This window comes from Arvicanthis niloticus, chromosome X (genome assembly GCF_011762505.2).
Source record: "Arvicanthis niloticus isolate mArvNil1 chromosome X, mArvNil1.pat.X, whole genome shotgun sequence".
NCBI lineage: Eukaryota > Metazoa > Chordata > Mammalia > Rodentia > Muridae > Arvicanthis > Arvicanthis niloticus.
This window is the reverse complement of record NC_047679.1, coordinates 114,666,710-114,681,075: the sequence shown is the minus strand read 5'-3', so window position 1 is coordinate 114,681,075 and position 14,366 is coordinate 114,666,710. Positions and strand designations below refer to the sequence as shown.

Sequence of the window (14,366 nt, the reverse complement as noted above, 5' to 3'; positions counted from 1 at the left end):
AATGAAACAATATAGAAAAATATAAAGAGGAAAATAAATGCCACCTTTAGGCTCACGAATTTGAAGTGATCACTACTAATGCCTAACATTTCTTGAAAATGTATTTGTGCATATATATTTACATATATGTAGCTGATGGTAATATGTGTGTATATGTGCCTATATATTTTTAACAACAAAATAAGATGTATGTATTCTTCATTGTTCTCCATCATGTACACACATACTCCAAGTGTATTTGTCTCTCATTAGAGCTTTTCTTAAGGTCTTCCATTCAGTGAGTCCTTGCTAATACAAACTGCCTTTACTTGGTACTGTGTGTTAATCCAGTTTTTCAGAGAAGCAGGGGAAGGAGATAGAAGGTGAGGAAGAAAGGTAGGAGGAAAGGGAGAAAGGAGAGATAGCCATGTGCAAGAAAGAGTGAGTGAGGGCTTTTAGTTTTGTTTTTATTTTTGAGACTGTGTCTCACTATGTAGCCCTGGCTGGCCTAGAACGTGATATGTAGATCAGACAGGCCTCTTACTAGAAAAGATCCACCTGCTACTGGCTTCCAAATGCTGCTATTACAGGTATGCAGCACCACACCTGGGTTATTCTGTCTTACGAACATCTGTCCATTGCCCATAACTTTATGTTGTACATGAGGAGGGGCTAAATGGCATGGCTTACAGAACTGTCACACACTAGGAAAGAACTTAAGACTAATCTCTTGACAGCTCTTAGGACCTTGTTGTGGCCTCCCACTAACTAACCTCATTTTTTTGTGAGAACATAACCAGGGTGGTGGTGGTAGTGGTGGTGGTGGTAGTTGGTGTGTGTGTGTGTGTGTGTTTATGGTGTCTGTGTGGGTACACGTGGGAGTTAGAGGACAAATTTGTAGATTCAGTTCTGTCCTTCCACCTTTTTGTTTGAGAATGTCAAACGTGCATATGGTGTGTTCTGATCAAATCTCCTCCTTCCCTTCTCTCCAATTCCTCCCTGTCTGCTCCAGTATGCCTCCCTTGCAAATTTCATGTGGCCTCTTTCTAAACCCACCGAGTTCATTTACTGCCACTTGTATTTCCACGGTTGAAGAATGGTATACTGGAGCATGGATAACCTCTCAGGGCCTATATCCCAGAAAGAAATGGCCTGTACTTCTCCCAACAGCTCTCAACTGCTAATAGCTGTTCAGCTAGGGTGGGACTTCATGATCCTCCTCCTATATTCATGCTGTTAGGTTTTATATGGCTTGATCTTGTGCATTGGTGCTGAGAATAGAATTCAGGTTGTCTGGCTTAATGGCATTGGCTTGTACCTGCTGAGCTATCTTAATGATCGTTACTATCCCCACCATCACCCCTTTTTGAGGCAGAGTCTCACTATGTAGCCTTGGCTGGCCTGGAGTTCACTATGTAGACTAGGCAAGTCTCAGACTCATAGAACTTTACCTGTCTCGAGTGCTGGAATTAAAGAGGAACACCACCATACTCAGCCTCACCACCCTTCTTAACCCACAGTATAGACTTTACACGGGTCTCCATTGAGTCTCTTCTCCATATTCTCCATTAGTTTTCACCCTTATTCTTCCTGTCTTACTCCTTCACCAATCTCTTTCATTGGAGAGCTGGAGGTGAGGATGGGGCTGGATGGGGCTGGATGGGGCTGATAAGTCCGTGGTGTTGTGAATGAGGTTGTTGGTGTTTTGAAAGCCGGTAACTTGGGGGTGGGAAACCAGTCAGTACCCTTGATGGTAGGCAAGCAGTTTTACTGTCATAAAGTCACCTGCAACATTAATACAGAAATATAGTGTCTCTTTTGCTTGCAAAGGGTGTTTCCAACATGCTGTCATTTTTACAGGCAGCAGAATTATCTTAGACTCCTAAAATGTAGTCTTGCTTGGATTTAAGGTTTTTTGAGGTTTCTATAGTCTTCCTTTATAGAGAATATCTCTATTTTCTGACATTGTTTATATATTTGAGCATCTTAGGACAATTTCTTCATATATTTTATTATTTTTCATTTTTGAGACAATGTCTTTCTATGTCTCAAGCTGACTTAAAATCCACCATATAGTCTAGGCTGGCTTTGAACTTGTGACCCTCCCACTTCAACCTCCTGAACAGAAATTACATGTGTGCACTGCCATACCTCACAATTTTCTTGTATTTATATGGCTCCTTCCCCCTAGAAAACTTAGTTCTAAAGGTGTATTCACTCCAAAGCCTTTCCAAGAACTGCAGGAAATTTATTTTAGGGGAAAATTATAGTCCAGAGAAGAGATACAAAAGATTGCCATCTCTCTTTTTTTCCCCTGTGGGTTCATGCTATCTGTTCTATTCTGAAGTCAGGGAAAGGTTAGTACAGCAAATGGATCCTCACTTGGCCTCATGAAGACAGAACCAGGGAGGTGCAGGCAGTTTCTGGGCACAGCCTATCTTGGTAAATTTGAAGAGATTTCATCCCGTTCAAATTGTACTGCTCTGAAGTTGGTTAATCTGCCAAGCTCCTTGCCTTCTGACTCACCACTGAGGCCTTCTGTTAAGGAGCACATAGCTTCCTCTGTCTGCTTCTCTCCTTATCCTTTTGCCCCGTGCCCTGAAAGAGGGGGATGGGGAACGAGAGAGCTCCATTCATCAGCTGCTCTTTTGAGTTTGAAAAAAGCAAGAAAAGTCTGAATTTAGGAAAGAATCTCCAGTATTCCAGAGGACCAGAGCTGCTGCTGCAACCACAGCAAGGGCAGCTCTGTGTCTTGTATGGCGAGTCTCCTGGGGTTTGGGAGGAAGTAATGTGATGAGAAAACTTTGCTCTCTCTCTCTCTCTCTCTCTCTCTCTCTCTCTCTCTCTCTCTCTCTGTGTGTGTGTGTGTGTGTGTGTGTGTGTGTGTGTGTGTGTGTGTGTGTGTGTTGGACAGAAGCATGCATGGCATGGTGTATGTAGAGATAAGAGGACAACCTTGTGGAAGTTGGAGTCTATTTTCTCCTTCCATCTTTCCATGGGTTCTAAGTCTCCAGGGTCACTTAGCAAACGCCTTTCCCTGATGAACCATCTTGTTGGCTTTTTACTGTTGTTGTTTTCATTTGTTTTTGCTTTGTTTTGAGACAAAGCCTCACATAGCCTGAATTTAGTTTAGAACCCTGAATCTTCTTGCCAATAACCGCTCCCCAAATTCTGCTGTGCATCACCACGCCTGACTTTTTTTCATTGTCTTTTATTGAACGTATATTTTTACAAAATGACTGTATTTGTATTTATTTAGTAGTGTGCTAAGGTTCCCTTTTTTTACATTAATGTTTTTATCATTTTATGAGATTGGGCCTCAAACACAGAACCTCAAGCATGCCAGGCAAATGGGCTCAACCACTGGGCTACACTCCCCAGACTAATATTTTGTATTTTCAGCAATTACCAACCTAACAGGGATGAGGTTTAATTTGTGTTTCATGATAGGTGGTGTTGAGCATTATTATATACATGCTGGTGACTTACACGGGTTTTATTTTGAAAAATGTATATTTAGATTTTTGTGGGGTTTTTCCTCATTTTAAAAGCATGGAGTGTTCTTTTGCCTTTGAGTTCTTTGAATTCTTAACGTATTTTGGATATGAACTCCTTAGTAGATAATAGTTTGAAAAGAGTTTTCTCTCATTTTGTAGGTTATCTCTTTATTCTGTTCATTATTTTTCTGTGTATGTATATGTTCATGTTTGCATCTCTCTCTCTCTCTCTCTCTCTCTCTCTCTCTCTCTCTCTCTCCTCTCTCTCTCTCTCTCTCTGCGTGTGTGTGTGTATGTGTGTACATGTGTGGAAAGAAAAATGTCAGAGTTGGAGGCCTTACTCTTTGGCTCTAATTAGTTAATTAAGACAGGGTCTCACTATGTAGTTGGCCTGAAACTCAGTTCACAAAATTCCCAGAGCCCTGCTTCCTGGGCACTGGAATTAATGGTGTGTGGAGCTACCATGCCCCACTTTCTGCCTTACCACCTTGTCTTTTAGGCAAGAAATGAACTTAAGGGTTTGTTTTCATTCTTCTGCATGTCTAGCCAATTTTTCTAATAGCATTTATTGAGGAAACTGTTCTTTCACCACCCTCAATTGGGTTTTTTATTACATTTTATTTACTTATTTACTTACTGTGTGTATGTGTGTGAGTGCACACACACAGCACAGTGCACACGTGGAGGTCAGAGGACAACTTGCAAGAGTTGGATCTTGTGGGTCCCAGGATCCAACTCAGGTCATAAGGCTTGGCAGCAAGCACCTTAACTGGCTGAACCATCTAGCTGGTTCCTTTGTTACCGTTTAGTGCTTCTTGCCCTTGTTCTTTGTTCTGTTTTTTCTATTTTGTTATGCTTCTTGTAGCTTTAATTGAGTGTTTTATATGATCACATTTCTCTTCTTAACATATCAGTTGCGCACCTGTATGTGTGTATGCGCACACACACATGTGTACAGCGAATATACAGAGATCAGAAAAGGATGTCATATGTTCTGTTCTATTGCTGTCATCTATTCCTTTGAGCCAGGGTTTCTTAATGAACCTGGTGCTAGGCTGCTGGCCAGCAAGCCTCCTGTCTCCGCCCCCACGCAGTGCTGGCATTACCAAGTGGCCATGCCTGGCTTTTTATGTGGGTGTCAGCATCTGATCAAATTCTCATGCTTACACAGTGAGTGCTCTAACACACTGCGTCATCTCTTTTGTCCCCCTCCTCCCCCTCCTCTGCCTCCTCCTCCTCCTTGTCTTCTTCCTCCTCCTCCTCTTCCTCCTCCTCCTCTTCTGTTTTGAGACAAAATGTGATGGATAATCTTCAGAACCATTAGCATGACTAGATTCAGAATCACCTAGGAGACAGATCTCGGTGTGTGTCTCTGAGGCTGTTTCCTAAGAGGATTAATCAAGATGAGAAGTCCCATGTTGGAGATATCATGCCATAAACTAAGATATGAGAATGGGTACAAAGTGGGGAATAGAAGCAGTACCTGTTCAGTCTTTCATGTTCCTCACTGAGATGTGAGGAATGGAATAGGCTCAGCCCTCCATTCCTCTTGCTAAGGAGCTGTAATTCTCAGCACCCGCTTGTCTCCCCACTCTCTGTGATAGCTGTTATCTATAGTCTCATTCCTCACAGATCCCAACTTACACTTTCACTTGGTCTGTATAATCTACGTTAGAAGGAAATAATGGCTTTCCTGCCCCTTGGATCCTAGAAGGAAAATTAGAAATCATCTTTCCTTTAAAAATATATATTTATTCTTTTATGAATTTCCTTCATGCATATAACGAATTTTGACTGTATTCACTACCTCTGTGTCGCCCTCTTTTTTTAAATCCATTGAGTCAGTCCAATAAGTGCTTCCCATAAGCATGTCTGTTTTAAAATTTAAACTTTTTCTTAATATTGGCGTTTGCATCTATAATTACCTTCTTGAAGCACCACTTTAATTAAAACCAATAAGTTTTTGCTTTATTAAAGAGAAGGTCTCATGTCCCGGGTGGGCCTTGGACTTCCTATGTAGATGAGAATGACCTTAAACTCCCAATCCTTCTGCCTCTGCTTCCTGAGAATACTGGGATTATAATCCTGAACCACCATACCCAGTTTTTGTAGTGCTGAGGACCCAGCTCAGGACCTTGTGCACACTGGGAAAGCACACTGCCAACTGTCCTCCAAAGCCAGCTTTTGCATGCCGTGTCTGCTTTTCATTCATCTCAAAGCAGTTTCTAGTCGCCTTTAGTATAACTGGATTTTTTGGAGGCAGTAACATTTCTTTTTCACCATTGAACCAATTTCAGAGAGCCTCAGTACTTTCAGACCTCTGAATTTACATTTGTAAAGAATAGTTTCTGAGCAATATGGGAACTGAAAATAGACAAGAGTGGTAGTCAGTAGGGCCTACTATTTAACCCTTCACTGTTTTCTGATTCCGTCTCTGTTTCTCTCCCTCTCCCTCTCCCCCTCCCTTCTCCTCCCTCTCCCTCCCTCTCCTGTTGCCCCTTCCTTTCCTCCCTCTCCCTCCTCCCTCCTCCTCTCTCTCCCTCTTCCTCCCTCCCTCTCTGTCTCTCTTTCCCTCCCTCCCTTCCTCCCTCCCCCGTCTCTCCTCATTATAAGCCCAGACTGGTTTCAAACTTATCATGTAAACTGACCTCAAACAATCTTTCTGTCTCAGCTCCCTCACTCAGTGTTGGGATAATAAGTGTTTGCCTTTATGCTTAGCAAAACTTTAGCCTTGGTAACCATCCTGTGGCCTTCTAAGTCATTGATTCCCAACTAAGATGACATTACCCTTCTGAGCACACTTTTTTGATAGTCAAAATTGTACTGTGGGATGGTCTTTAATGACTAGATGTCAGGGATGCTACTTAACTTACCACAAGACATAGGGCGTTCCTCTCCCAACAATGACTTCTGATCTGAAATGCCAATGGATGCTATTATTGAGAGAGATGTGTTAAACTGGTCCAAGTGCTTCTCACTTGCCAGTACCTACCTGTGTAGCATCTCACAGCTGCTTCATAATGGTCCCTGAAATGTCACAATCTGAGATGAGGTAGGTTATGCCTTAAAACTGAAGTAGCCTGCCAGCCACTAGCACAGTTGGGACCACCATTCCCCAGGTCAGTTGTTCACCAGAAAGCCAGTGGCTCCTTGGGCCTCTCCTTACTTCAGCCACTCCATCATCATCATGCTTTGTCTTGTGAGTATTGTCACTCTTTGGTTTCCACAAGGATTGGCTCTAGGGCCTCCTCCAATACAGATATTCAAGTATCTTTTTAAAGAAAGATTTATTCATGTAGTTTATGTATGAGTACTCTAAATGCATGTACAGCTACATGCTATTCAAGAAGAGGGCATCAGATCCCATTACTGATGGTTGTGAGCCACCATGTGGTTGCTGGGAATTGAACTTGGGACCTCTGCAAGAGCAGTCAGTGCTTTTAACCACTGAGCCATCTCTCCAGTCCCATCAAGTCTCCTCTATAAAATGGTCTGCCATTTGCACATGTTCTTTTTACCTCCTCTCTAGAGTTCAGATAATCTCTAGGCTGCCTGCCTTTGTGTGTGCCATATGAATAATTGGTACAGTATTAAGAAATACTTGTGATTCTGGAGACTGAACCTAAGGTCACACACATGCTAGGGCAAGTGCTCTACCTCTGAACTACCCCTTCAGCTCCCCCCACACACTATTTATCTTGAGACTGGATCTGACTAATTTGCCCTGGTTTGAACTTGTGGTCCTCTAGTATCAAGCCCAAGGATAGCTGGGATTAGAGGCTTGAGTGGGGGAGGGGGAGTCCATACATATTCAATTCAGATGATATTTTAAAAATATTTTCAATCTGAAATTAGCTGAATTCTGTGGAAGTTGAAGCCCTAAATAACCTACCTAATATGGAAGCCACGGACACACAGTATCAGCTGTGTGTTTCTGCCAGTTTGGTTGACTAAAGTGCTTCTCCTAGCCATATATGTTTCTCTCTGTCCTGTAGGTTCCTACTTAATGTCTCCATCTTCCGATATAAAGGAAGCTCCTTCCCTGTAAAGCAGCATAGCCATTCAAATAGGGAAGACTTGTTCAATAAATTAGAAGATATGAAAAATATATAGCAAAATATTAAGTTGGTCATGTATAATTGCTCTAAATGAAAGTAATTTCTGCTTTCAGAACAGGCTGAGAAATGGGACATGGCCTTATAAGTGGTGGGAGATTGTATCATTAGCTGGGTGTGGTGGGTCACACTGACAATGTAATTTCAGTACTATAGAGTCTGAGGCATGTGATTTATGATTAATTTGAAGCCTTGCTGAGCTACATAATAAATTCTAGGCCATTATGGATTAGGGTGAGAATTTGTCTTAAAGAACAAAAAAGAATTTTGTGATACTAATAACAGATACTTATTGAATTGTTCTCCTCATTAAATTCCTCTCAATACTATCTCCTTTTTAAAATTTGAATTGCTCATAAGAGAAGACTTTGTTTTTATTGAAAGATCAGTTTTAACACTGCTTAAGAATGGACTATATGGCAAGAATTTGTCTTATCAGAAGCAATACACAAACCAAATCCTTGATCTTTTGTGTTATAATTATCCTTGAATTCTCTTAGTCTTGAATCTCTATGTTTTATAATTTTATTATTCATAAAATGAGAACATTGAGAACGTTATTAGTTAACCTAGCCATTTCCTTGATAATTTTTTGATAAAATGATTTAAAGCATAAATGTGGCCAGTATCATGTAAATGGCGAGGCTTTTCCAGTAGAGGGTAATTCACAATTCATGTGAGCTATGTGATATAGCTGGCTGCTAGATAATTATTAAAATGTTTTTCTAGTGTGAAATAAAGTGCATTTGTATTCTTGTGTTTCTTATATCTATCTAGCACCAGCCTAAGTAAATTGAGGCACCTTTTTCTAGGAATTTGACTTAAAGAGCTAAAGCTCCATTTGACTTTGGACTTGCTTGACGGTGATGGACCTTAATTCTTGTTTCTCCACAGGTGTTACAGAACATCTTGGACACTGAAAGAGAATATGCCAAAGAACTTCAGTCTCTTCTTGTTACTTACCTAAGACCCTTGCAGTCTAATAACAAGTAAGACTTTCTAAACCCTTAGTGAAATAAAGCGAGAGAATCTAATGTCAGCACTTGGAGGCATTGCTTCTATGTCACTGAATAATTGATTTTGCCTTTTAAAATAATTTCCACAGATCACAGGTTGCCAAGAATTTAGTCAGAGCAACAACAATTATGCAAAATGTTGCTTTTGGAGAGCTTGGCTTGCTTTCTGAAGAAGGAATAGCTAATCTGAGATTCTGCCTGCAATAATTTGTATATTGGATATTTTTCTTTTGCCTCTTTTCTATGTAATATTAAAACATCTTCAACACTTGGCACTGAAAAATTGTACCTGCCCATAGAATGGAGTAAGATATTTTAATACACTTCTACAACGTGTAATGATCAGATCAGGGTGATTGTCATATCCATAAGCTATTTTGAAATATATAATAACCTTTTGGCACCCTTAAAACCCCTACTGTGCTGTAGAACATTTAAATGTTATAATTTACATCCAGCTGTACTCTTGCTCCTCTTAACTGTTCTTTTCTCCAGCCTACCATCCTCATCTTCCGGGGCCTTGGCAACTACTCTCTGTTTCTGTAGTATTTACTTTAAAAATATTTTAGTTAAAAAATTTTATACAAAAGAACACACATGGTATTTACTCACTGATAAGTGGATATTAGCCCAAAAGTTTGAAACAGCCAAGATTCAACTCACAGACCACATGAAGCACCCACAAGTGTGGGTGCCTCAGTCCTACTTAGAAGGAGTAACAAAATACTCAAGGAAGCAAATATGGAGACAAAGTGTGGGGCAGAAACTGAAGGAGGGGCTGCCTGGAGACCATTCCACCTGGGTATCCATCCCATGTGAAATCACCAAAGGTAGACACTGATGTGGATGGCAGAAAGTGCATGATGACAAGAGCCTGATATAGCTGACTCCTTAGAGGTCTGCCAGAGCCTGATGCATTCAGAGGCAGAAGCTCACAGCTAACCACTGATCTGATCAAGGGGTTTCCAATGGAGAAGTTAGAGAGGAGACTGAAGAAGCTGAAAGAGTTTGTGGCCCCATGAGGAGAGCAACAATACCAACCAACCAGAGCTCCCCAGGGTCTAAACTACCAGCCTGGGAGCACATAGGGAGGGACCCATAACTCCATCTGTATATGTAGGGGAGGATGGCCTTGTCGGGCATAGGTGGGAGAGGAGATCTTTGGTCCCATGAAGGCTGGACACCAAGTGGGGGGGAATTCGAGGGTGGGGAGGTGGGAGTGGGGAGGTAGGTGGGGGCATATCCTCATAGAAGCAGGAAGAGGGGGAATGGGATGGGGGCTCCTGAGTGGGGGGGGATGGGATAAAATCTGAAATGTAAATATAATATCCAATAAAAATGTCTGGGCTTTCAAAAATTTTATGCAAGTACATATTTTATGTATTAAGCATATTTTCCCACCCCTTATTCTTCTTTCTTGTCCTTGTTATTTCCTTTTATTCTCCTACATAGTTTTTCATCTATTTTCAATACACACACGCGCACACACACACACACACACACACAATTTTTTTTTATTTATATGAAACAAATCAGAGGGAACACCTAATATTTGCCTTCCTGAGGCTGGCTTACTTTGTTTAATATTCCTTTTTTCCAATTATATTCATTTCTTACAAATGACATATCTTCAGTCTTCTTTATAGCCAAACGATTTTTCTTGTACATAGAGAGTAAATTTCCCCTGTGCATTGCTTTAGAGACAGACACCTGGGTCCCTCCCATTGCTTAGCTGTTGTGAATGGGACTGCAATGTTACACAAAGGATCCCTTTCACTAGCGCTGCTATATACATCCATGTGCAGGTGTATGGGATTCTCCTCTTTAGCTTTCACATTTCTGTGCATTTGAAAGTGCTGGACCTCGTTGTACCATAAAGAAAGAAGGACTCCTTGGTGCTTTTATTCTGAAAGCACATAAACTGGAAATTCTCATGCTCGCTCTGACCTCTGCTTGCCAGGCTGGACCTCTTTCCCATGCTCCCAGAGTGGAAAGAGTGTGGCATTTTGCAAATGTTTAGAAGAGCAATTCAAACCAGCATCTCATTCAGGCGCATGTGAATGATGATGAGATGGAAAAGAATTCCTGAAAGCAAAATGTACAATGTGTACTAAACCTGAAATGATTTTCTAGTGTACGCTAAAGACTGGGTTTTCATGAAAAAAAAAAAAAAAAACATGTTAACACTAATAATCCAAGAAAAAGAGACCATGAATTTGTGAGGGAGTGTCAAGGGGGGTAAGCTAGAGGGAGGAAAGGGAAAGGGGAAATGATGGATTTATATTTCAATTCAAGTATTTTAAAAATACTGACCATTTATTTTTATGCTTTAGGGATAGCATGTTTAACAAATAATGACTATCCTTACTTGTTACTTTAATTATTAAATTTCGCTGGTGACCATGGTCTGTAAGTGAAATAAAAACCTTAGCTCACACAGTGGAAGACAAAATCCTCCCCCCTTACTTCAGGAAAAACTGACTTTGGGGGAAGTTTGTTTAAAGTAGCAACTTTAGGCTTAAATGAGTTTAATGTAGCTAACTGATTTTCTCCCTTTTTTTTCTCTCCCCAAATTATGTCGGGTAGGCAAAACATCATGCTGAATCTTGATTCAACTGCTCTCCTGGTACCGTGGGAAGCGTTCTTCATGTGGAAGGGTTTTAGATTCCTGCATTTGGTTTTATTATGTGAAATGTGAAGTGTTATGTTAATCACAGGTCTCAGAGAGATACAGGAATACAGCACGTCACCCTTTCTAGTTTCCTGGGAGAATTGGCTGTCTCCATTGAGTAGATAAGAGACTGAAGTCTGGACAGGATCATCGCTTTGCTTGTCACACAGCCAACAAGTGACCAGACTGGCTCTCCCATGTCTCCCGCCCGCCTGCCACTCACTATTTGAAATGTACCTTCAGTTTTCTGGCTGTAACATACAAAAGAGAAGTGCTCATCATGGGGGGGGGGGGTAGATGGTCAGATTTCTAATGAAGATGGGGCTCATATGCTATCCCGAAAGAGGGCTAGGAGCTGTGACAGTGAAGTCAGACCTGCCCTTGTCCTCACTTTGATACTCATACCAGGGTCAGAGTCTTTCCTCTCACCACACAGTTGTTTGAGGAAGCCAGAATGGTTAATGTCTGATGGCGAAGAAGCTAGAAATGTCCCCAGGCAGGCTGCAAAAAGTTCAGGGACCCTGTTTGCTATGGCTGTGACAAAGCTGTACCCAGAGAAAACTGGCTGGCTGCCAGAGTCCCCTCAGACAAGCGGTAGGAGTTTCCAGTTTGCAGTTCAAGAGGGCAGAGCAGCAGAGGAACTGGGAGCATTTCATATTCTGAGGGTTGCTGGGAATGCTTCCTGGGATCTTCCCTTTTAGATTAGTCAGCAGAACTCCTTTGCAAATATTCCCCTAGGAATTAACTATGAGATGTATGTGCCTTTAAAATTTGTTTTGAGACAGTGTGTCTCATGTAGCTTAGGGCTAGCTTCAAGCTGAGACCCTTGACCCTCTTAAATCTGCCTTTCAAGTGCCTTTCAATATATATTAGGATTATATATATAATTCTAAATGTTTTATATATAATCCTAATAAAACAGGTATATGTATCTTTGTCTATGTGAAGCAGGCCACGTGGGCACAGGTGCTGCAGGAGGGCCAGAAGAGGGTGTCAGATGCCTGGAGCTGAAATTATAGGCAGTTGTAAGCAGCTCCATTGTGGCTGCTGAGGACTGAACTTGGGCCCTGTGCAAGAGCAGCAAGTGTTCTTAACCTCTGTGCCCTCTCACTATCCTCCTCCCCGGATTATATATTCTGAAGGAGAGAGAATATGAGGCACACCTACCTCTTAAGTGACTCTTCAGACAAGTTTTTTCCCCAAAGTGCTTAAGAGTCTCTGTGCCTGTTTTCTCACCTGTAAAATGTAGACAGCAGCGGCACTCAGCTCACAGAGTAACGGAAGCTCCTGCTTGGGAAGTGTCAGCATGAGTGCTCCAAGCCTTAGGAGGCTTGGCTCCTGTTCCTGGTGTCACTTACTGTTTGGTAAGGGAAAATGAACGGGAACATTCCTCATATAGAGACGCTGTATAGTCATTCGGTTTGCCTCTGTTCACCCCACAAACAGCAATAAGAAAATTCAGTTCTATTTTCTCCCCTCTCTTCTCTTTCATAAAGATTTTTTTAGTTGCTATTTGAATATTTTCATTTCAGAGAAAGCTGGTTTTGCTAACCTTTCCCTTCTGTACTTGTTGAACACAAATATTTTAATCATGGTCCCGTTTTCTATAAAGGAGACACACCACAGGTGTTTAACTTCTTCCTAATCATGTTGGATTTTTAGTCTATTCTTATACTTTGATATTAAGCATGTTTTATTTTCCTCATGGCTTAACAAAATACCTAAATGCCTCTGATTACCACCAGTGTTTTTTAGGATCGTTGTTCTTATTTTAGAAAAGATGAACCAACAAAGGAAGCTAAATAAGAGTGTCAGAGTCGGGAGAAGCTAAAGCTGCAGAACCTACTTTGACTTCCCTTATTTCCAGCTATCAGCAAGCTATCAGCTAACTGGGCTCCAACTGACACAAATTTCCATTGTATTAACTGGAACATTATGTCCTTTTTTTTCTTTAAATCAGCCTGAGTACTGTGGAGTTTACATGTTTATTGGGAAACTTTGAAGAAGTATGCACATTTCAGCAGACACTCTGCCAAGCCCTGGAAGAATGTTCAAAGTAAGTAAGGCAGTTGCTTTGCTGTTTCCTTCTACAGTTAAAGATTAACTGTTTTTGAGACAGTGTAGCACCTAGACCAGACTGGGTTTGAATTCATTATATAGTGGAGGCTGACCTTGAACTTTTGATGCTCTTGCTTCCTCCTCTAACTTATTGGAATTATAAGCTTAGGCCAGGCTCAGATGCACTTTATATTTATGTACTTGCTATGATTTCAACAAATTGTCCCAGAACAAAGTAAAAACATGAGGATGAAAGAGCCTACAAAGACCACGATGGTGCTATTCAGTGCCAAGTCACTAAATGTATACAAAGTTTGTAATCTAGCGAACTGTTTCTGACTTTAATTTTAAACCACATTTATTTTATTTGTATGAGTATTTGCCTTCATGTATATATTGTGCACCAGAAGAGGGTGTTGGATTCCCAGGAGCTGGAGTTCTGTAAGATCATGAGTCACCATGGAAACTGGGCTCTGGTCTTCTGCAAAAGCCCAACCACCATCTCTCCCGTGCCAATGATAATAGCTTGGTTGTTGAGAAGATGTTTTTATTTTATGTGCTGCAGATTATTTGAGAAAGTCATTTACATCATTCATTGAATGACACCCCCCCCCACACACACACACACTTTTTCTGGCTCCTTGGATTGGGGCCTTGTGCCTTCTAAGTAGGCTGTACTGAACTATATCCCTGCCCCTCAGTTTTCCCACTCCTACCCCCACCCCTAATCCTGCACCTCCATCTCTCCAATCTCGGCATGCCTCAAGCTCACTATGTAGCTGAGGTGGGTCTTGAAATTCAGATATTTCTACCCCTGGCTTCTGGCATTACCAATACTTAACACCATACCCAACGTGTTTCTTTGTAGCACTCAAAGTATTGAGTCTGTTATATTCTGACTGGAAACACATACAGGATTGGAGAAGGAAAAATATATGTTCTATGTGAACCACACCACGACTTTTTTGTGTATGGGTGTTTTCCTTGTAGTATATGTGCATGTGTACACTATGCACATGAAGTAACCTTG

At 41.3% G+C, this 14,366-nt stretch overlaps 1 protein-coding gene across 6 annotated transcripts in view; it reads left to right on the top strand.

Annotated features, from left to right (window-relative positions):
• The window catches only part of Arhgef6 (Rac/Cdc42 guanine nucleotide exchange factor 6), a 111,109-nt gene that overhangs the window by 51,562 nt on the left and 45,181 nt on the right, over positions 1–14,366 (top strand). For all 6 annotated transcript variants that reach the window (XM_076918819.1, XM_076918820.1, XM_076918818.1 and 3 more), the window contains 2 exons: positions 8,486–8,580; positions 13,239–13,334. In XM_076918819.1, the coding sequence (XP_076774934.1) occupies positions 8,486–8,580; positions 13,239–13,334 (191 nt within the window). The remainder of the gene's footprint in view (positions 1–8,485; positions 8,581–13,238; positions 13,335–14,366) is intronic.